This window comes from Anomaloglossus baeobatrachus, chromosome 1, assembly GCF_048569485.1.
Source record: "Anomaloglossus baeobatrachus isolate aAnoBae1 chromosome 1, aAnoBae1.hap1, whole genome shotgun sequence".
Lineage (NCBI taxonomy): Eukaryota > Metazoa > Chordata > Amphibia > Anura > Aromobatidae > Anomaloglossus > Anomaloglossus baeobatrachus.
In genome coordinates, this window is record NC_134353.1 from 323,164,100 (window position 1) to 323,185,770 (window position 21,671).

General features: G+C 48.7%; 1 protein-coding gene across 1 annotated transcript in view; it reads left to right on the forward strand.

Moving 5' to 3' along the window:
- Positions 1-21,671, forward strand: part of PPEF2 (protein phosphatase with EF-hand domain 2) — an 80,904-nt gene that overhangs the window by 14,823 nt on the left and 44,410 nt on the right. The window contains exons 3-7 of the mRNA XM_075337468.1: positions 1,833-2,008; positions 4,335-4,449; positions 13,181-13,227; positions 18,894-19,060; positions 19,141-19,177. Of these exons, the coding sequence (XP_075193583.1) occupies positions 1,833-2,008; positions 4,335-4,449; positions 13,181-13,227; positions 18,894-19,060; positions 19,141-19,177 (542 nt within the window). The remainder of the gene's footprint in view (positions 1-1,832; positions 2,009-4,334; positions 4,450-13,180; positions 13,228-18,893; positions 19,061-19,140; positions 19,178-21,671) is intronic.

Consider the following 21,671-nt stretch of genomic DNA (forward strand, 5'->3'; position numbering starts at 1 on the left):
GTTAGTCCCCAAAATACCAGGTGTGGGGAGGCTGTCCACAAGTCTCACATCAACCTCTCCCTGGTCATTTCCCAAAACAGACATGTTAAATCAAGGTGTGTCCACTAATTAGCATCACAGGTGTCTACAATCTTGTAATCAGTCAGTGGACCTGTGTATAGGGCTACAGATACTCACTGAGCTGTACCACACACAACATTGACCAGAGCAAGTGAAGGAAAGAGTTGTCTCAGGAGATTAGAAAGAAAATTATAGAAGATCATAAAGGTAAAGGTTATAAAACCATATCCAAGCAGTTTGATGTTCCTGTGACTACAGTTGCACATATTATTCAGAAATTTAAGATCCATGGGACTGTAGCCAACCTCCCCGGATGTGGCCGCAGGAGGAAGATTAATGATAAATCAAAAAGATGGATAATACAAATGGTAACAAAAGAGTCCAGAAAAACGTCTAAAGAGATTGAAGGTGAACTTCAAGCTCAAGGAACATTGGTGTCAGATCGCACCATCCATCGTTGTTTGAACCAAAGTGGACTTAAGATACAATACGATACACTTTATTGATCCCGTGGGAAATTATGGTATCACAGCAGCACAACTTAAATAATAACATTAATTACTTAATTGACAAGACAGTAGAGCTGACAGAAGAACATTATACATTAGATTAGGTCATACACAGTGGGTAAACTGAAACGTAGAAGAAGTAAAGAAGGAAACATTCAGCTTGATGATTTAACATTAATGTTATTGTTGTCAACTAATGTTGACTTCATGGGAGACAACCAGGGAGGACTCCATTGTTGAGAGAAAATCATAAAAAAGCCAGACTGGAATTTGCCAAACTACATGTTGACAAGCCACAAAGATTCTGGGAGAATGTCCTATGGACAGATGAAACAAAAATGGAACTTTTTGGCAAGGCACATCAGCTCTATGTTCACAGACTGAAAAATGAAGCATATCAAGAAAAGAACACTCTCCCGACTGTGAAACCTGGAGGAGGCTCTGTTATGTTTTGGGCTGCTTTTTTTTGCATTTGGCACAGGATGTCTTGAATTTGTGCAGGGTACAATGAAATCTCAAGATTATCAAGGGATTCCAGAGAGAAATTTGCTGCCCAGTGTCAGAAAGCTTGGTCTCAGTCGCAGGTCATGGGTCTTGCAACAGGATAATGACTCAAAACACACAGCTAAAAACACCTAAGAATGGCTAAGAGGAAAACATTGGACTACTCTGAAGTGGCCTTCTATGAGCCCTGACCTAAATCCTATTGAGCATGTTTGGAAAGAGCTGAAACTTGCCGTTTGGAAAAGGGAACCTTCAATCACGAGACAACTGGAGCAGTTTGCTCTTGAGGAGTGGGCCAAAATACCTGTCGAGAGGTGCAGAAGTCTCATTGACAGTCACAGGAATCGTTTGATTGCAGTGATTGCCTCAAAAGGTTGTGCAACCAAATATTAAGTTAATAGTACCATCATTTCTGTCCAGGCCTATTTCATGAGTTTTGTTTTTTAAACTTTCTGTGGAAGCAGGAAAGCAGCAATGTCTGACTTTCATTTGTTCATTTTCAAAGATTTTTTTTATTTATTATTACTTGTCAGATTCAAGTTATTTCTGCAACCATCGTGGGTCTTTCTTTCATTAAACTAGAGGTACCTATAATTTTGACTATGTGTGTGTGTGTGTGTGTGTGTGTTTGTGTATATACAGTATATATACATATAATATATGTACAGTATATGGGATCTAGTAACAGAATGAATTAAAATAAATACTTTAAACTAGAAATGGCTCATACATAACATGTAATTCTTTAACATTTGCAAGGGGACTTTATATGCCGTATGTTCACTGAGGAAGAAAACCTAAAAGACACTGAGCTAGAGAAATACTGTGACTATGAATCAATTGAGGTGCCAGTGTCTTACGCAGGTCCACAACTGACATTTCCTTTAAAGCCTAGTCATGCAGCTGCCTTAGTGGAAGCCTTCAAGCAGAATCAAGTAAGTATAACTTGATCATCTTATTTAGTAATTTTTTTGATGCATGTTAGATGACTTATTAGTGCACCTTCAGAAGTAAAAGATGGAGTACCCTCAGATCCCCCATAAACAAAAAAACAAATTCAGACACCCTAGCACAAAGTTGACAATAAAGAATCAGCCATAGGGCCCCTGGTCCCTTTCAGTTTAGACCACATTTTACCCATCATAGTTTCAACCTCACTATCCCCAATGCCCCCAAAACACTTAAAGCCACACATTGTGTGCTAAAGCAATGTCAGCCATACTACATATATCTGACCAGCGGCTTATCTAGGAAGAGGATTGGGCAGGCCATGTGCCCCGGGCACAAGCAACAGGAGAGTGCTGTTGGGCCACCTGATGTGGCAGTCCAAAGTGTCTCTCCGACAGCTGCATTTTGCTATCACCAAGATGATAACTGCCAGTGATCAATTGAACTTGCATCTTTTAGACAAAGGTACAATTGAAATCTTGACCACCGGTACTTCTGGGTCAGAGCGACATCAGCAACGTGATCAGGTTAGCTGATCACACTGCTGACGTCACTTCTTGGCGCCGAATAGGCAGCAGATATTTGGTGTGGTAAGTGCTCCAGTGGAGCTGAAGACACCAAAGATTTATTGTAATTAGGTTAAGGGGGGGAGAAATTTGAAGAAGTTTTCTTCATATTGTTTAGACTCCATGATGAGTTTTCACTTTCATAGCTCGCCTCTGCAGACTTCCATCTTCTCCAGTCTTTTGCATTACATCCCATGATACCTTTAAAAATAGCAGTGTAATTATAATGATCCTGATTAAAAATATCTGTCATATGCTGTGCCCCTGAATAAATAATTGCTCCTTATTGTGTTCCCTGTACAAAACATGGCCCCACAAGGTCCATCTTATGTACATCGCCTCCACATTGCCCTTCTTTTCCATACAGAGCCCCTTATTCACATTGCCATCTCAAACTTTGTCTCCCTATACTGCCCAGTCTCTATATTGTACCCCCTCATCACACAATCCCTCCTTGGCATACTGTGCCCCACCTTGCTATGGCCTCACACTGTCCCCCCTCTCTAGACCCCCCCATACACTACTCATTGTTTATTCTGTGCCCTCTCACACCTTTCTCATCCCATACTGTCTCCTCACTTCCTCCGCACTCATTCCCTCTTGATTCCCATACTGTGTCCGAACCCATCCCGCCCTCTCGCTCCCGATACTATACTGTGTACTCAGATTTATCCTCTAACTCCTCAAATTTCTTCCACCCTTGCTTCCCATACTTTGTGTTCAAATTTCTCCCCTTCACGTCCTATACTGTGTCCTCAAATTTCACCCTCGCTCCCCATACTGTGTACTCAAATTTCTTACCCCTGTTTGCTCCTCATACTGTGTCCGTAAATATTCCCCCCTCACTCCCCATACCGTGTCCGTATACATTCCCTCCACTTTCCTTGCTCATACTGTGTACTCAAACTTCTTACCCCCTTTCAAAAAATATTTTTAGTGACATATTTCTGACTGAGCACTCCGCCTTACAAACCAGGCTGTGTTCATGATACTTATACCAGGAGTCCTAGCTGCCCAGACATGGAGGTTAGTCCAGATAGTGGCATTTCAAGTTAGATTTTTTTAGTCTAGCTGCCCAGAGATGGATGTTTTTAACCTCGATAGTGGCATTTTAGTTAGGTACCCAGAATATTGAGATTTACCTTGCCGTTGGTTTCCGGGCTTACATGCATTGGCCAATTCATAAACTAAAAATCTCATTTTTTCATATAGCAGTAAAGCAGTACCAGAGTTTCCTTATACATTAATGGCATTTACAGTAGTGTGCAGCTGTATCCATTTTGTATTTGCTACGTTTTTTCAGCTGGCACCTATACACACTTGTAGGATGTGCGGGTCAGTTATTGGAAATATTACCAGGATAAAAACAGACATGACTTTGTGATTTTTGGATGGACACTGTCTGTTAAAAAACAAGGACATGTGAACAAGAACAACACGATAGAATATAATGAGTTCATGGACTTCTGAATGAGAGCCTTATAGAGGACACAGTAATGCTCAGCTGAGTTAAGCATTCGTGTGTATGGTGGAATCAGGAGAGGTAGCGGTCATCCAGACAATTTGGCTGATACCTATCTTAAGTGGGGCCTATATCTAGCTTCATGGCAAAAATAGATATTATAGGCCTTCGTTTAGTGTAGTTTAGCCTTTTAGGCTTACATGAAATAATAAAGGTACAGTAAAAGAACTAGAGATGCATGCTTCCAAAACGTGTTTTATTCTCTCTCGCTCTTCTTCCTAGTAGCAGCTCCATGCACGTTATGTGTTACATCTTTTACACGAAACAAGGAAACATCTCAAACTGTTGCCAAACATAAAGCGAGTTACAAGCAGCTACAGCAAGGAGATCACTATATGTGGTAAGCGTTTTTGTGTATTTTAATGACTGAACTAAATATTGTCATAGGAACTGACCCAGTATCTAGTTAGGCTAGGTTCACATTTCCGTTGTTTATGATCAGTCACAATCCGCCGCTCTGATAAACAATGCAATCCGTTTGGCAGATTCCGTTGTTTCCCATAGACTTGTATGAGCGTCGGATTGCAACTGATGCCCTTGCGTTACATCCGCCGCCCGACTGATCAGTCGTGGAACGACTGACCGTCGGGCGGCAGGAACACAGCATGTAACGTTTTTTGAGCAGCGGAATCCTTATGTTTTCACTGCGCATGCTCAAATCTTGTGTTTAATCATTCAAATGAATGTCTCTCTCTCCGCGGCCGAACGATAAGCTGATTGCCCGGCGGCCGGCTTCTGTAAGCGATCAGCTGATCTCCCGGCCGCTGGCTTTTGAGAGCGATCAGCTGATCATTCTCTCTCATTTTACAACGGCATCCACTTTATCATGACAATGAATTCCAATTCTTGTCATCCGTTGTACAATGCATCAGTCACAAGCGTCAAGCAACGCATGTGACTGATGCAAAACAACGGAAATGTGAACCTAGCCTTACTGATCATACACCACCACATCATTGGCTTTGTCAACAGTGTCTATTCTCATGGATGTCGAAATGTCAGGGCAGTGTCTGATATGAACAGTCCCCTCATCCTGATCACGAAACACAGTACAATCTTGAAGTACCCTCTGTAGGTTATCCATCTTGTCATATCTTTTCAACTTAAAGGGTTATTGCCATCTTAGACATTTATGCCACTACTATGAATATCCTCAGACCACTGGCACAGACACAGTAGACTGACACTAGCTGTTTTCCGCAGCTCACATGTAAGCTTTGCCATATACACCGTGTGCAGAATTATTAGGCAAGTTGTATTTTAGAGATTTTTTTTTTATTATTGATCAACAACTATGTTCTCAATCAACCCAAAAGACTCATAAATATCAAAGCTTAATATATTTATATTTGGAAGTTGGAGTGGTTTTTTTTTTAGATTTGGCTATCTTAGAAGGATATCTGTTTTTGCAGGTAACTATTACTGTGCAGAATTATTAGGCAACGTAATAAAAACCAAATATAGGGAGGGAGGGGAGGTAGCGTTTATAGGAGAAGTTTGTTTAAAGTTAGAGGGAGTGTAGTAGAAGTGTGGCCAAGATAGAACAATTGAATGGTCTGTTAAATTAAAGGGGGTTTACGATTTAACTTATTAGGAGAGCCAATTATTTAGTTTTTAATATGTAAGGGAATTTACAGGATATTGAATGTTGTTGTTCCCTTCCTTCTTTTCTTCATTCTGTTCCCCTTTATAATGATTATCAGAAAATCAATAAAAAATGGTTTAAAAAAAAAAACCAAAACAAATATATTCCCATCTCACTTGTTTATTTTCACCAGGTAAACCAATATAACTGCACAAAATTTAGAAATAAACATTTCTGACGTGCAAAAACACTACCCAAAAAAATAAGTGACCAATATAGCTGTGGCGCCCCTGACCTGGTCAGGCACCACTGAGTACTGCACCCATGCTGGGGACAGTACAATACAGGTAATCCAGATGGCTGACAGGGGTGTGGAACACAGGCGCATAGTGATCAGGTCTCACACATGTACCCATGAGAGGACCCCTGGGGATCCCAGGAGGGGGCAAAGCCTATACCTCCACTGGAATAGTGGCAGGGGGTTAAAAGCCTCCATCTCCTCTCAAGGGGTGTGGTGGAGAGTCTGGTTGCTAGGTGGCGTAGGCAAGAACAGGAGAGGAGGAGCAGTGAGTCAGTTAGAGCAGAACTCCAGAGGGCTCAGTGAGGAGCAGACCTGTGGGGCTGATGCTGTCTAACAGCGCCCGCGCAGTGACTACAGACGGGGGAGAACGGTCAACTAGAAGTGCTGCCTGAAAGCCAGCTTCAGCTAGAGAGTGCACGGAGTGGGAAGTAAGGAGACTTCTAGAGAGCACCAGGCCCAACCGGGCGGCAGATCCCGAAGCGAGGATAGATTCACCTTTCCCTGCTAAACCTGCCGGTGTGGGGCTCTTACAGCCCACATCACAACAACCAAAAGCCGCAGCCACGTAACCGCAAGTAGGGCCCATAGGTCACAGGAGGCAAGAGGCTGGAGTGGCCTGGCCCGGGGAACAAGCACACGGCAAAACAAGAAGGGGAGAGAGGCTTGGAGCATCTTCCCTGGGTGACCCCCATAGGGACTCAAAGTCGGGGTCACCCCAAACCACCAAGGGCTAAGGAAGGCGAGTTTGTAGTCACCCTCATACAGTCAGCCGGAAGGATACCTGGTTCCCACCTGGTTCATCCCAGCTACGCCCGGGTTACTCACCCTGCCACCTGAAGTGAGTAAAAACCCTGAAAGACATTCTGCCTGCGTGTGGTCATTCTGCGACTTGTGGTACTACAGCTTTACAAAGGGCCCTGGGGCTTGCCTCACTCTCAGGAGGCTACTACACCCGACTGCACCCACCATCAGCCCCAGGTGCCTCCTAATCTGCAGTGGCGGTCCCCTCTGGCCGCAAATCTGAGAGTGGCGTCACGATCAAAACTGAAGATTCCCTACCTGTGACCAGCACCAGCTACGTGGAGTCCCTGAAGGTATGCACTGATACAACACCGGCGGGGCTTCACATCTGGCGTCACGAACAGGATAAGGACTAGACCTGTTCAGACAGGTGACCATGTGCCTGGGCGGTCCGCTTGAAAAATTGGAAGCGCCGCCATATTGCCACCATGAAAAGCGCGCTGAAAAACAACAGCAGCCCGCGCTGGAAGAAGTTACCGCCCACGAAGAGGTGTGGCTACCCAGAGATCCCCTGCAGAGTTCTGACCTTGCCAGCTATGAGAGTGGAAGCGTCGAGAGACGGCGGGAAGGAAAGGAAGCCACAAGCCTGCTGCTGGGAGAGGAGCTGCTGAAAGAGGCAGAGCAGAAACTGGACAGCTTGTTACAGGAGGCAGCGAAGAGTCCACTGCTGGGAGACCGTGCAGAAGACGGCGCAGAAGAAATGGCGTCTGACCGCAGGAACCCAGAACCAGGCTCCGCTGCCTGGTGGTACCGAGAGCTGGCCCAGTTTTGCAACCGGCTGGAGACCCGGGTCGTGGAGCAGATTCGGGAGGAACGGATGGAACTGCAGGAGATGACCGCGGCGGTTCGGGCCTATGAAGGGAGAGCTGCGCGCCGGGTGTCAGGCGGGACGGCGACGACGCAGACCCCAGTGCTACCAACAACGGGTGAGTCGAATGATGCCCCGGCCCGCGCGAGTGCCCCGACCCCTGCTGCCACGTCCGCGGTCCCTGAAGAGGCGTCCGGTGCGGCGACGCTGAAGCAGGCCGCAGCCACGCCAGGTGCGGCCCTCCAAGCCCCAGCGGCTGCAGCGATGCCCTGCTCGGCCCACCAAGACCCAGTCCCTGCAGCGATGCCCTGCCCGGCCCGCCAGGACCAGGCCGCCGCCATCCTGGGCGCGGCCCGCCAAGACCAGGCCGCCGCCATACAGGGCGCGGCCTGCCAAGCCCAGACTGCTGCAGCGACGTCCAGCCAAGCCTGCACAGAGCCTCCTGCAACAGCGACACTGATCCAGGCCGCCGCCATCCCGGGCGCGGCCCGCCAAGACCAGGCCGCCGCCATACAGGGCGCGGCCCGCCAAGACCAGGCCGCCGCCATGCCAGGCGCGGCCCGCCAAGAAAAGGCTACCTCAGCATTTACCCCGGCCTGTAAGGCCAGAGCAGACACCGCTCCCCGGTCCACAGAGGTTCCTGATAGGCAGCCCACGGTGGGTGAAGACCCTGCATATTGGCAGATGAGGGCTGACCTGGAGGCCAAATTTCCACAATGGTTGGTGAGCCAGTACATACCCCCTCCGCATACCCCAAAGAGTCTCCTGCTAACTACTGCAGCAGCTACACCAAGGAGTCCCTCACCTGGGCCGGCCGAAGAGCAGCCATCCCCGGCACTGCCACAGCTGGAGTGCCAGGAAGAACTAAGGGGGAGAGGAGGCCAGGAAGCAGAAGGGTTGACTCCGACTCCAGTGCCACCAGCAGTAGATATGTATTCAGAGCCGGAAATGCTGCCATACTCCCGCTGGGACGAGGAGGACCTGACCCCCTCTGCAGAAGAAGAGCTGCCTAAGAGCTTCACCTGGGAGCCCACAGGCATGGATCCAGCCCGCAAGACACGGCGCAGAAGAACACAGTTTGCTCCAGCACCACAGTCTCCTGAACAGAGAGCAGTCACCGCCAGAGATCTAAAGGAGAAGCGTTTGTTGAGAGAGTCCAAAGCCCAGGCTAGAGGACCCCTGTGTTATGGCGTAGTGGAAGACTTTAATCTGAAAAGCGGCTATGGATTCATTGTAGCACCAGGAATAAAAGAAGGGATATTTGTAAACCGCAGAGATGTGAACGCTCATCTGCCAAGAGGACACCCTTGCAGAAATCTAAAGATGGGAGATTCCGTTCAGTTCACCCTGCATCAAGGCGAAAGAGGATTGTATGCTCTGGGCGTAACGCTATGTCCCAACAAACCTTACAGCCATCCCCTGCAACAAGAAAGACAAGAAAGACAAGAAAGACAAGAAAGACAAGAAAGACAAGAAAGACAAGAAAGACAAGACAGAGATAAAGAAACAGATACAGAAAAGGAATCAGATGCAGACCAAGAAAGGAAAGACACAGAACCTATAGATGAGGCAACCACAGATGAAGAAAGAGACAAAGAGCAGGAAAGTCACAGGTGCCAGTGCCCAACGTGCCCTCGCCCTAGTGAAAAAGAGGAGTAAAGCAAAGGAAAGTAAGAAGTTACTGTTTTGACCAGTTTTGACAAGTTTTGTTTGCAACGTTAAAGAAATGCGCCCACAAAAACTATTGTGAGAAATAAACTTAAGGCTATGAACTTGCTATAGCCACAAACTCTCGCAGTGTAAATAGTTACACCAGTGGCACCACCACCAGGGCCAGCCTGTTTAGGGGCTTGGCTCGTCTGCAACCAGGGGGGGCCGTCCGTAGAAAAGGGCCTTGGCTCACCTGCGACCAGAGAGCACGCCTGTTTATGGGGCCTTGGCTCACCACCACAAAGAGGGTACCTGGTCAGCACCAACTGTGGAGGCCGCCTCTGCATCCTGCCAGAAGAGGCTGACGGCGCGGATCCACCAGGCCAGGTATACCCTGAAACCACCAGCCCAGGAAAGCCGCCTCTACATCCTGCCAGAAGTGGCTGAAGCCGCGGCCAACGGGAGAGGAAGATTGGAGGAAAGGTCTGGGGAAACGGATGGCCCAGACCTGGTTACCAACAGGACCGGTGACCTGCCTCCTGAGAGGGTTTTGGGTGGGTTAACGGACTTGTGGGTGGAGGATGGTGATGTCTGATACCTGGTGCTTTTAAAAATGTTTTACATGTTTTAATGTTTTATGCATTTTAAAATGTTGTCTTGCAGCCCGAGGACGTGCTGGTGATAACTAAGGGGGAATGTGGCGCCCCTGACCTGGTCAGGCACCACTGAGTACTGCACCCATGCTGGGGACAGTACAATACAGGTAATCCAGATGGCTGACAGGGGTGTGGAACACAGGCGCATAGTGATCAGGTCTCACACATGTACCCATGAGAGGACCCCTGGGGATCCCAGGAGGGGGCAAAGCCTATACCTCCACTGGAATAGTGGCAGGGGGTTAAAAGCCTCCATCTCCTCTCAAGGGGTGTGGTGGAGAGTCTGGTTGCTAGGTGGCGTAGGCAAGAACAGGAGAGGAGGAGCAGTGAGTCAGTTAGAGCAGAACTCCAGAGGGCTCAGTGAGGAGCAGACCTGTGGGGCTGATGCTGTCTAACAGCGCCCGCGCAGTGACTACAGACGGGGGAGAACGGTCAACTAGAAGTGCTGCCTGAAAGCCAGCTTCAGCTAGAGAGTGCACGGAGTGGGAAGTAAGGAGACTTCTAGAGAGCACCAGGCCCAACCGGGCGGCAGATCCCGAAGCGAGGATAGATTCACCTTTCCCTGCTAAACCTGCCGGTGTGGGGCTCTTACAGCCCACATCACAACAACCAAAAGCCGCAGCCACGTAACCGCAAGTAGGGCCCATAGGTCACAGGAGGCAAGAGGCTGGAGTGGCCTGGCCCGGGGAACAAGCACACGGCAAAACAAGAAGGGGAGAGAGGCTTGGAGCATCTTCCCTGGGTGACCCCCATAGGGACTCAAAGTCGGGGTCACCCCAAACCACCAAGGGCTAAGGAAGGCGAGTTTGTAGTCACCCTCATACAGTCAGCCGGAAGGATACCTGGTTCCCACCTGGTTCATCCCAGCTACGCCCGGGTTACTCACCCTGCCACCTGAAGTGAGTAAAAACCCTGAAAGACATTCTGCCTGCGTGTGGTCATTCTGCGACTTGTGGTACTACAGCTTTACAAAGGGCCCTGGGGCTTGCCTCACTCTCAGGAGGCTACTACACCCGACTGCACCCACCATCAGCCCCAGGTGCCTCCTAATCTGCAGTGGCGGTCCCCTCTGGCCGCAAATCTGAGAGTGGCGTCACGATCAAAACTGAAGATTCCCTACCTGTGACCAGCACCAGCTACGTGGAGTCCCTGAAGGTATGCACTGATACAACACCGGCGGGGCTTCACATAGCCACCTTTCTTTATGATGACACTCAACAGCCTACCATCCATAGATTATGTCAGTTGCTTTATCTGTTTACGATCAACATTGCGTGCAGCAATCACCACAGTCTCCCAGACACTGTTCAGAGAGGTGTACTGTTTTCCCTCCCTGTAGATCTCACATTTTATGAGGGACCACAGGTTCTCTATGGGGTTCAGATCAGGTGAACAAGGGGGCCATGTCATTATTTTTTCATCTTTTAGACCTTTACTGGCCAGCCACGCTATGGAGTAGTTGGATGCATGTGATGGAGCATTGTCCTGCATGAAAATAATGTTTTTCTTGAACGATACTGACTTCTTCCTATACCACTGCTTGGAGAAGTTGTGTTGCAGAAACTGGCAGTAGGTCTGGGAGATGAGCTTCACTCCATCCTCAACCCAAAAAAGGTCCCAAAGTTCATCTTTGATGATACAAGCCCATACCAGTACCCCATTTCCACCTTGCTGGCGTCAGAGTGGAGCTCTCTGCCCTTTACTGATCCAGCCTCTGGCCCATCCATATGGCCCATCAAAAATTACTCTCATTTCATCAGTCCATAAAACCTTTGAAAAATCAGTCTTAAGATATTTCTTGGCACAGTCTTGATGTTTCATCTTATGTTTCTTGTTAAAAGGTGGTCGTTTTTAAACCTTCCTTACCTTGGCCTTGTCCCTGAGTATAGCACACCTTGTGCCTTTTGATACTTTAGTAACGTTGCAGCTCTGAAATATGGCCAGACTGGTGGCAAATGGCATCTTGGCAGCTTAACGCTTGATTTTCCTCAATTCATGGACAGTTATTTTGCGTCTGTTTTGCCCAACACGCTTCTTGCGACCCTGTTGGCTATTTCCCATGAAACACTTGATTGTTCGGTGATCACGCTTCAAAAGTTTGGCAATTTCAAGACTGCTGCATTCCTCTGCAAGACATCTCACAATTTTGGACTTTTCAGAGCCCGTCAAATCTCTCTTCTGACTCATTTTGCCAAAGGAAAGGAAGTTGCCTAATAATTAAGCACACCTCATATAGGGTGTTGATGTCATTACACCACACCCCTCCTCATTACAGAGATGCACATCACCTGATTTACTTAATTGGTAATTGGCTCTCAAGCCTACACAGCTTGGAGTAGGACAACATGTATAAAAAGTATCATGTGATCAAAATACTCATTTGCCTAATAATTCTGAACACAGTGTAGACCATGTAGATCAGGGCAGTAATTGCAGAGGTTGGGGGATAGGTGGGTTAAAGGGAACCTGTCATCAGAAATTTAGCTTGAAACCTAAAAGTTTCCCCTTCTGCAGCTCCTGGGCTGCATTCTGGCAAGGTTCCTGTACTTTTTGTGGCCCCTTTTAAACCAAATTAAATACTTTATAAACTTGTACCTTTTGCTATGTAAATTTTGTAAATCGTCCATGGGGGCGGGCTCTCTGCTGACCGTTGCTGTTCCTCCAGCACATTGACGCCGTCCCCCCACGCTCCATTTCATCCATCAGGACGCCGCACACTGCGCCCGAGGTGCCGCCCACGCTAGGATCGCTGGTGACGTGTGTCACAAGCACGAGATTATGGGCGGCGCTGTGATTCCATCGCAAGTGCCCGCCCATAATCTCGTGGACGTGCTTTCCCCCACTGCTTCCAGCGTTCTGCGCAAGCGCTCGCCGGCCAAATGACCCGACGTCACCTCCTTCCCATCTTACCCTGCAGCAGGGCAAGATGGGAAAGACGTGACGTCGGGTCATCTGGCCAGCAAGCGCTTGCGCAGAACGCTGGAGGAAGAGGGGAAAGTGCGGTCACGAGGTTATGGACGGCACTTGCTGATGACACTCACAGCGCCGCCCATAACCTCGTGCCTGCGCAAAACGTCACCAGCGGTCACACGTGCACACAGTGGATAGTCCCGCTACAGTCGCACAGCGCATTCGCGGGACCACGGGCGCCCAGGGGCGGCGTCCTGAGCCTAGGTAAGGCAGGATAGAAACACTATACACATTGATATTTTCTATTTCAGATTATATGAAGAAATCTTTATATTAACATGAATCTTTTCTTTTATCAAGGAGACCTGCATGGCAGATTGGATGACTTATTTCTGATATTTTACAAGGTGTGTGGTAAGACAGCTTCTTAACACTGTGTTATATACAGAGCCATCAGGTTTTTATAGTAATTAAAGGGTTACTCCCAAGATTGAAATGTATCCCCTATACATATGGTGAGCGTATATTATTGATTGCTGGGACTTCAACTCCATTCATTGTCTATGGTACAACTGATTAAAGCCGTACACAGTGCTTACTGCAGTCCCATACACAATGAATTGAAAAGAGACTGATCCCGCCATGCAAAACAGGTTCCAGAGCCCCATTTTCAGTGTGGTGGTGCCAGTAATTAAATTCCCTACTTTCAGTAACCTCACCAATATCTTATGGACTTTATTGAAGACCAAGTTTTATTTTTATAGTTTACAACAGACAGATAAGAATCTTGAAATATGACAATTATTGAAGAACTAGAAGGTCTAGATTCTACGCATCGGGTATTCTAGAATTTACGTATTGTGTAGTTCATGTATGATTTTTGTTATATATATATATATATATATATATATATATGTTGTTGTGTGTAGTTACTAAGTGTTTGTGTAGGGCGCTGTACATGTTCTGGGTGTGGCGGGGGGTGAGAGCGGTGTTGTATGTGTGTTGCGTTGTTTGTGGAGCGCTATGTGTCTGTAGCGTTGTGTGTGTGTGTTGCGCGGTTTGTGTGGGTGTGGGGTGTGTGTGTTTTGGGGGGAGGTATGTTTTGTGCAATGTGTGTGTTGTGCGGTATGTGCATATATTTATGTATGCCGCGGTGTTTGTGTGTTGGGTGTTGTGTGTGTGCAGCGTTGTCTGTGTGTGTGGGTGTCTGTGTAGGGCGGTGTTTGTGGTTCCCAGTGTGTGTGTGTGGTGTGTTGTGCAGTGCGTGTGTGTGTTGTGTGTGTGTGTGTGTGTGTGTGTTGGGGGGAGGTGTGCACCTCCCATCGTGCTCCATCCCCCATGCTGCGCACCCCCCATCGTGCTCCATCCCCCATGCTGCGCACTCCCCATCGTGCTCCATCCCCTATGCTGCGCATTCCCCATCGTGCTCCATCTCCCATGCTGCGCACTCCCCTTCGTGCTCCATCCCCCATGCTGCGCATTCCCCATCGTGCTCCATCCGCCATGCTGCGCACTCCCCATCGTGCTCCATCCCCCATGCTGTGCACTCCCCAACGTGCTCCATCCCCCATGCTGCGCACTCCCCATCGTGCTCCATCCCCCATGCTACGCAATCCCAAACGTGTTCCATCCCCCATGCTGCGCACTCCCCATCGTGCTCCATCCCCCATGCTGCGCACTCCCCATCGTGCTCCATCCCCCATGCTGCGCACTCCCCATCGTGCTGTATCCCCCAAGCTGCGCACTCCCAAACGTGCTCCATCCCCCAAGCTGCGCACTCCCAAACGTGCTCCATCCCCCATGCTGCGCACCCCCCATCGTGCTCCATCCCCCATGCTGCGCACCCCCCATCGTGCTCCATCCCCCATGCTGCGCACCCCCCATCGTGCTCCATTCCCCATGCTGCGCACTCCCCATTGTGCTCCATCCCCCATGCTGCGCACTCCCAAACGTGCTCCATCCCCCATGCTGCGCACTCCCCATCGTGCTCCATCACCCATGCTGCGCACCCCCCCATCGTTCTCCATCCCCCATGCTGCACCAGCATCAGCCTCTCTGCCCCCAGCATCAGCCTCTCTGCCCCCAGCATCAGCCTCTCTCCTCCCAGCATCAGACTCTCTCCTCCCAGCATCAGCCTCTCCCCTCTGTCCCCAGCATCAGCCTCTCTGTCCCCAGCATCAGCCTCTCTCCTCCCAGCCTACCCCAGCCTCAGCCTCCCCCAGCATCAGCCTCTCTTCTCTCAGCCTCCCTCCTCCCAGCCTCCCCCAGCATCAGCCTCCCCCTCCCAGCCTCCCCCAGCATCAGCCTCCCCCTCCCAGCCTCCCCTAGCATCAGCCTCCGCCTCCCAGCCTCCCCCAGCATCAGCCTCCGCCTCCCAGCCTCAGCCTCTCTCCTCCCAGCCTCCCCCAGCATAAGCCTCTCTCCTCCCAGCCTCCTCCAGCATAAGCCTCTCTCCTCCCAGCCTCCCCCAGCATCAGCCTCCCCCTTCCAGCCTTCCCCAGGATCAGCCTCTCTCCTCCCAGCCTCCCTCCTAACAGCCTCCCCCAGCATCACCCTCCCCCTCCCAGCCTCCCCCAGCCTCAGCCTCCCCCAGCATCAGCCTCTCTCCTCCCAGCCTCCCCCAGCATCAGCCTCTCTCCTCCCAGCCTCCCCCAGCATCAGCCTCCCCCAACATCAGCCTCCCCCAGCATCAGCCTCCCCCAGCATCAGCCTACACCCTCCCAGCCTCCCCCAGCATCAGCCTCCCCCAGCATCAGCCTCTCTCCTCCCAGCCTCCCCCAGCATCAGCCTCCCCCAGCATCAGCCTCCCCCAGCATCAGCCTACACCCTCCCAGCCTCCCCCAGCATCAGCCTCCCCCAGCATCAGCCTCTCTCTTCCCAGCCTCCCCCAGCATCAGCCTCCCCCAACATCAGCCTCCCCCAGCATCAGCCTCCCCCAGCATCAGCCTACACCCTCCCAGCCTCCCCCAGCATCAGCCTCCCCCAGCATCAGCCTCTCTCCTCCCAGCCTCCCCCAGCATCAGCCTCCCCCTCCCAGCCTTCCCCAGGATCAGCCTCTCTCCTCCCAGCCTCCTCCAGCACACCGTGGTCCTCTGCCGACACTCACAGATCCGATCGCATACATACACACACACACACACCCGATCGCATACACTCACACACACCCGATCACATACACTCACACACACACACACACTGACGATATTGCACATATGCGCTCACACTCACAACATCCGGAGATACCACATGCTTCTGGCCATGTGATCCTCCGGCAGGTCCTGGAAGCTCACTGCACAGTATCGCCGCCGAGAAGCAAGCGATATCCCAGGATGTTGTGAGTTTGTGGATGCGATGTGATGTGTGTGTGAGGTGTGTGTGAGAGTGAGTGTGATCTGATGTGTGTGTGCGTATGTGTATGTTCCGCCGCTGCAGGACCTTGATGCGCTGGTAACTATGCTACCATGGTTACCAGCGTATCCCGTCCCCCACTCGCACGGGAGCCCACACCAGCATACGCCGACAACCCCAGCAATGCGAGGGTATGTGTCGGCTGGGTAAGCGGCGTACGCTGATGTGGGCTCCCGGGGGGTACAGTACTCACCTGGGAGTCGTGGCTGCGTGTTGCTTCGGGGAATGTGTGCAGGGGGCGGGGCCAGAGCGAGCGTGCATTGCGTGAGGGGGGCGGGGCGTGGCCGAGTTGCCAATACGTGCAGGGTGCCGGGGCGAGAGGCCAATCCGAGTGGGGGGCGGAGCCTGGGCGAGCGGCCGGCCAATCCGTGTGGGGGCTGAGCCTGGGCGAGCGGCCAATCCGTGCGGGGGTTGGGGCCATGGCGAGCCCAGCGGCCAATCCGCTTTGTGTCACCGTAAGGACACAATTTTGGAGCAAGACAGACAGACAGACAGAATAAGGCAATTATATATATAGATGATTCTTAATATGGGAAAACATGACAGTTTTTGTAATCTATGAAACTTGCTTGTAGCTGACTGTGAGACACAGACGGACTCCCCATAGAGAATGCAGAGATGGTTTTTACTGTTTCTGCCTTCCCCATAGCTGTATATGCAGTGCTAAACAAGCACCGTGTATTCCGTTCTAGGAAGTACTAATGGCGCTTCCTCCTCTGGACCCAGGGGTCATGTTATTGCTGGGTGTAGGGATGGAGCAGCAGGAGCTGCTGGGTCTTGCTGTGAAGCCAGAAGGCTGAATTTTTTTTAATGAGATTAATTTTTTCATTATTTTTTAAGCAGATGCAAATAAAGCAAAACTGACAACCCCCCAAACTCTGTCCACTTCTGGACAAAGACTTATTGCCTAACTATACAATCAGTACATGTGTATTTCACACAAGATACAAACAATAGATACATAATTAGCTTGAATTACAAAATTCACAATGGAAAAATTAGACAGTAGGTTCCTCATTATACCTAGTTTAGAGAAAAGATGTCCCTGGTATGCTCTCCATGCGCACCATATTACCTCAAATTTATTCAACATTTATTCAAAGTTTTGCGTTTTATATACACCCCTTCTTCCATTGTAATAGATATGTTTAGTTTATTTATCAATTATTCCAGCTCCAGGACAGTTGGATCAATCCAGCTGGAAGCAATACGTTTTCTGGCCTAATAGAGTATACGTTTAAGGCAAATTCTCTCATTTTCATTCTCTATTATTTCATCTATATAGCCCAAGAAACACACCAAAGTTTCCAAGATAATATGCAATGCAAAGACTTTTTGTAAAATAGTGTAAGAGATTATTCCAGAATCTCCTTAACGGAACACAATTCAAAAACACATGCATAATAGGTGTCATTTCACATCTAGGACCACTAGCAAATTGCAAATTAAGGAACAACCTCCTTATATTTATTGTTGTAAATTTTGCAAGCATAATGCCAGTCTGGTCCTCACCTATTCTCAGGGAACTCTGGGTAATTAACCGGATTTGGCCATCCGGATAATTTAAAAAAAATAAAGGAAAAAGAAAGAAAATAGGAAGAAAGCAGGCGCGTTATACTTACCAGTCTCCTGCAGGGCTGCAACACTACTTCTGGGGCCGTTCATTATCTTCATGCATATGCACTGCTTCCCCCGCCCACCACCAGTCCCAACGACTGTGATTGATTGAAGTCAGTGACAGTACGTCTGACTGCCTGGATTCGCATACGGTGTGTGCGTCTCTATCATGGTACATAAATAAATAAATGTTGAAAAAAATTGGCGTAGGGTCCCCCATATTATGATATCTAGCACAGATAAAGGATATGGCTACAGGCTGCAGCCCCCTTGCCTGTGTATCAAAATAAGAGGAACCGCATGTGGCTTTTTTTTTAAATTATTTAAATAAGTCATTTTTAAAAACAGCGTGCGGTCCCCCCAATTTTGATACCCAGCCATAATAAAGCTGACAGACAGTTGGGGGCTGTTATTCTCAAGCTGATGTCCCTGATTATTGCCCATCCCCAGCCTAAAAATAGCAGCCTGCAGCCACCCAGAATTGTTGCATCCATTAGATATGACAATCCCAGCACTTTACCCAGCTCAATCACGTCGTCCTACATCATTCACACAATCTCCCCATCACTCTCCTGCGCAGGTGTTCCTCTCTCTGCAGGGAAAGGCCAAAGAGCACCCGTGCATGCGCACTACAATACTTTGCTCTGCCCTCAGCAGGGCAGGGAGAAATCTGCCTGCGTAGGAGTGCAATGGAAGACACTGTGTGGATGACATTGGACCTGTCTTCTACACAAAGCAGGTAAAGAGGATGGCAATCGCAAGCAGAGAGGAGGCACAGAAGTAGCGACACCATTGGACCAGACTGTCCCATAGGTGAGTATAATAAAAAGGTCTTTTTTTACATTATGCAGATCAGCTTGTGGACTAATTTAATACAGTATTCTAGAATGCTATACAGTATATAGGGGCTAACAGGTGGTGGCCCTAGTTTATATGGGAAAAACCTGGTGACAAGTTCTCTTTAACTGGTATTGAACTGCTTAATTATTTTTTGTTGTAAAAAACGAAAAGTAAAGATGTTGATCACAAATTGATATTTCCCTCACAGAATGGTCTCCCATCACCAGAGAAGCCTTACATTTTTAATGGGGACTTCGTAGATAGAGGAAAACAATCTGTTGAGATCCTGTTGATCCTTTTTGCATTCTTACTGGTGTACCCTAAGGATGTTCATTTGAACAGAGGAAATCATGAAGACTATATGGTTAACTTAAGGTAAAATTTGTAAAAACAAAATGAAGTAAAGACGTTTGAGCAGTCAACACCTATTTAAATATATATTTATTTTTTTTGAGGTATGGATTCACAAAAGAAGTAATGAAAAAATATAAGGTATGTTTATTGAAATACAGCTCTTGTGAAATAAGTCAATGATCTAAAAATGAAAGGTTTGTTTCAGATGTTTACAATCTTAAATTAAAAGCTTTGTTTCAGTACTTTAAAAGATACTACTAAAATTTAAATGTACAGTCTTGGACAAAAGTGTTGGCACCCTTGAAACTGTTCCAGAAAATGAAGTGTTTCTCCGCAAAAATGGTCGCAATTACATGTTTTGTTACACACATGTCTATTTACTTTATGTGTATTGGAACGGCACAATAAAACAGAGAAAAAGGCAAATTGGATATAATTTCACATAAAAATCCCACAATGAGGCCAAACAAAATTGCTGGCAACTTCAATTTAACAGGTTATTCCCATCACCAAAATCCTATCCCAATATGCTATAGGTATACTATAGGTATAATAATAATAATAGCAAATACTTCCAATTAGAAATGTAGTATAGTTCTTCTTATTCACTATGTCACTTACCTCATCTGCAGGACTTTGCAGGACCTTAGGTATTTTTGGTTGCGACCATGCATATAGCGACAGTTAGTTAATTGCTTGTGGTCATAACGAAGGATACCTAAGGTCTTGCAATGCCCTGCACATGAAGTAATAGACATAGTGAATCAGAAGAACTATACTAGATTTCTAATTGGAGGTATTTGCTAATATTCTTCTTATTACACCTACTGCATATTGGGTGTAATACTATTGTACGTTCTGAGGATTTCGATAGCGTTAGGGCAATGACAACCAGAGACGAGTTCTTGGTACAAGATATTTATAATATGTAACCACGGTAGATACACAACGGAACAAACACAGTAGAACACACACACGAAATACCTTCCCGAAACGGAGCGAAGGGGATTCCCGGGACCACGCACCGGACTCCCCCAGGGAGACCACCAGAGCGAACCCCTATACAGGGACTGTCCGGCAATCACCCCGAAAGGCCTAAATGCGCAGCAGCCGGGAACACAAGGGGCAAGTGGTAAAGTCCAGAAGTGTCCGTACGGGATGATAGTCCAGAGTGGTTACGAACCAGAAGGAACCGGGCAGAAGTGCTGACCAAAGACGGCAGACGGAGTCCGGGCACAGCTTGGAGAAACCGGTTATGGTCCAGAGTCGGTCGGTAGTCTTTCAGAAGGATCCAAAAGGCAATCAGGAAGTAGAAGCAGCAAAGCAGGAGCACACAGCAAGCAGTATACTCAGGCACTGGACTAGGCTTAGAGGCGGCCTTTTAAGCAGCTGGACAGGAAGTAGGGCAACAGAACATTAAACTCCATGTTAACTGAGGGCAAGCTCTTTCAAAAGAGAACTGGAAAACCCGGAAACCTGACATTACTCCCCCCCCCAAAAACGGCCTCAGGACGGATCAGGGCCTGGCTTATCCGGGTACCGTCGATGAAACTGAGCAATCTTCCGGGGTGCCCGAATGTTACCCACCGGTTCCCAGGAATCGTCCTCGGGGGCGTACCCCTGCCAACGTACCAGATACTGAAGCCGACGACGATGGAGCCGGGAGTCAATAATGTCCTCAACCACGAACTGCTCCTCGCCGTCGACCATCACAGGCGGAGGAGGAGGCACGACACGACCATGAAACGTATTAGGAGAAACGGGTTTGAGGAGAGAAACATGAAAGACCGGATGTACCTTCATATGGTGCGGTAACCGCAGCCGACAGGCCACAGGGCTCACGATCCCGGTGATCTTAAATGGACCGATGAATTTTTGTCCCAGCTTCTGCGAAGGGACACCCAATCTCAGGTTTTTGGTGGATAACCATACAGAGTCTCCTACCTTATACAAGGGTGCCGGTTTCCGGTGAGTGTCTGCCGACCTCTTGTAACGCTCCTGAGCCGTAGCCACAGTGTCCTGTAGAACCTCCAGATTTTGACGTAGCTCTGTCAATCTGTCCTCCACCGCAGGCACCGAAACCGCAACCGGTGACCTAGGCACAATAGTCGGATGGTAACCCAAGTTAGCAAAAAAGGGCGTTACCTTAGTGGAGCTGCTCTGAGTGTTGTTATACGAGAACTCCGCCAACGGAAGCATCTTCAACCAATCGTCCTGCAGATGGCTGACATAACATCGAAGGTATTGTTCCAGGGTTTGATTAGTCCGTTCGGTTTGCCCATTCGTCTGAGGATGGTATGCAGAAGACAAACAGACATCAATCTGGAGTGCCGTACAAAACCCCTTCCAGAACCTAGACGTGAACTGCACGCCCCGGTCAGAGATGATCTCGTCTGGTACCCCATGCAATCGGAATACGTTCTGGATAACCAAATCCACTGTCTCTGCGGCTGAGGGAAGACCGGTACACGGAATAAAGTGAGCAGCTTTAGTCAACCAATAAAATCCATTGAGATAGACCCCCAAGGGCGAGATGGCACGGGTAACGGTTGGAGGAGTCCCGTAGGAGCCACACGAGGGACCTTGCACCGGGCACAAACCACACATGAGTGGACATAGTCCTTTACATCCT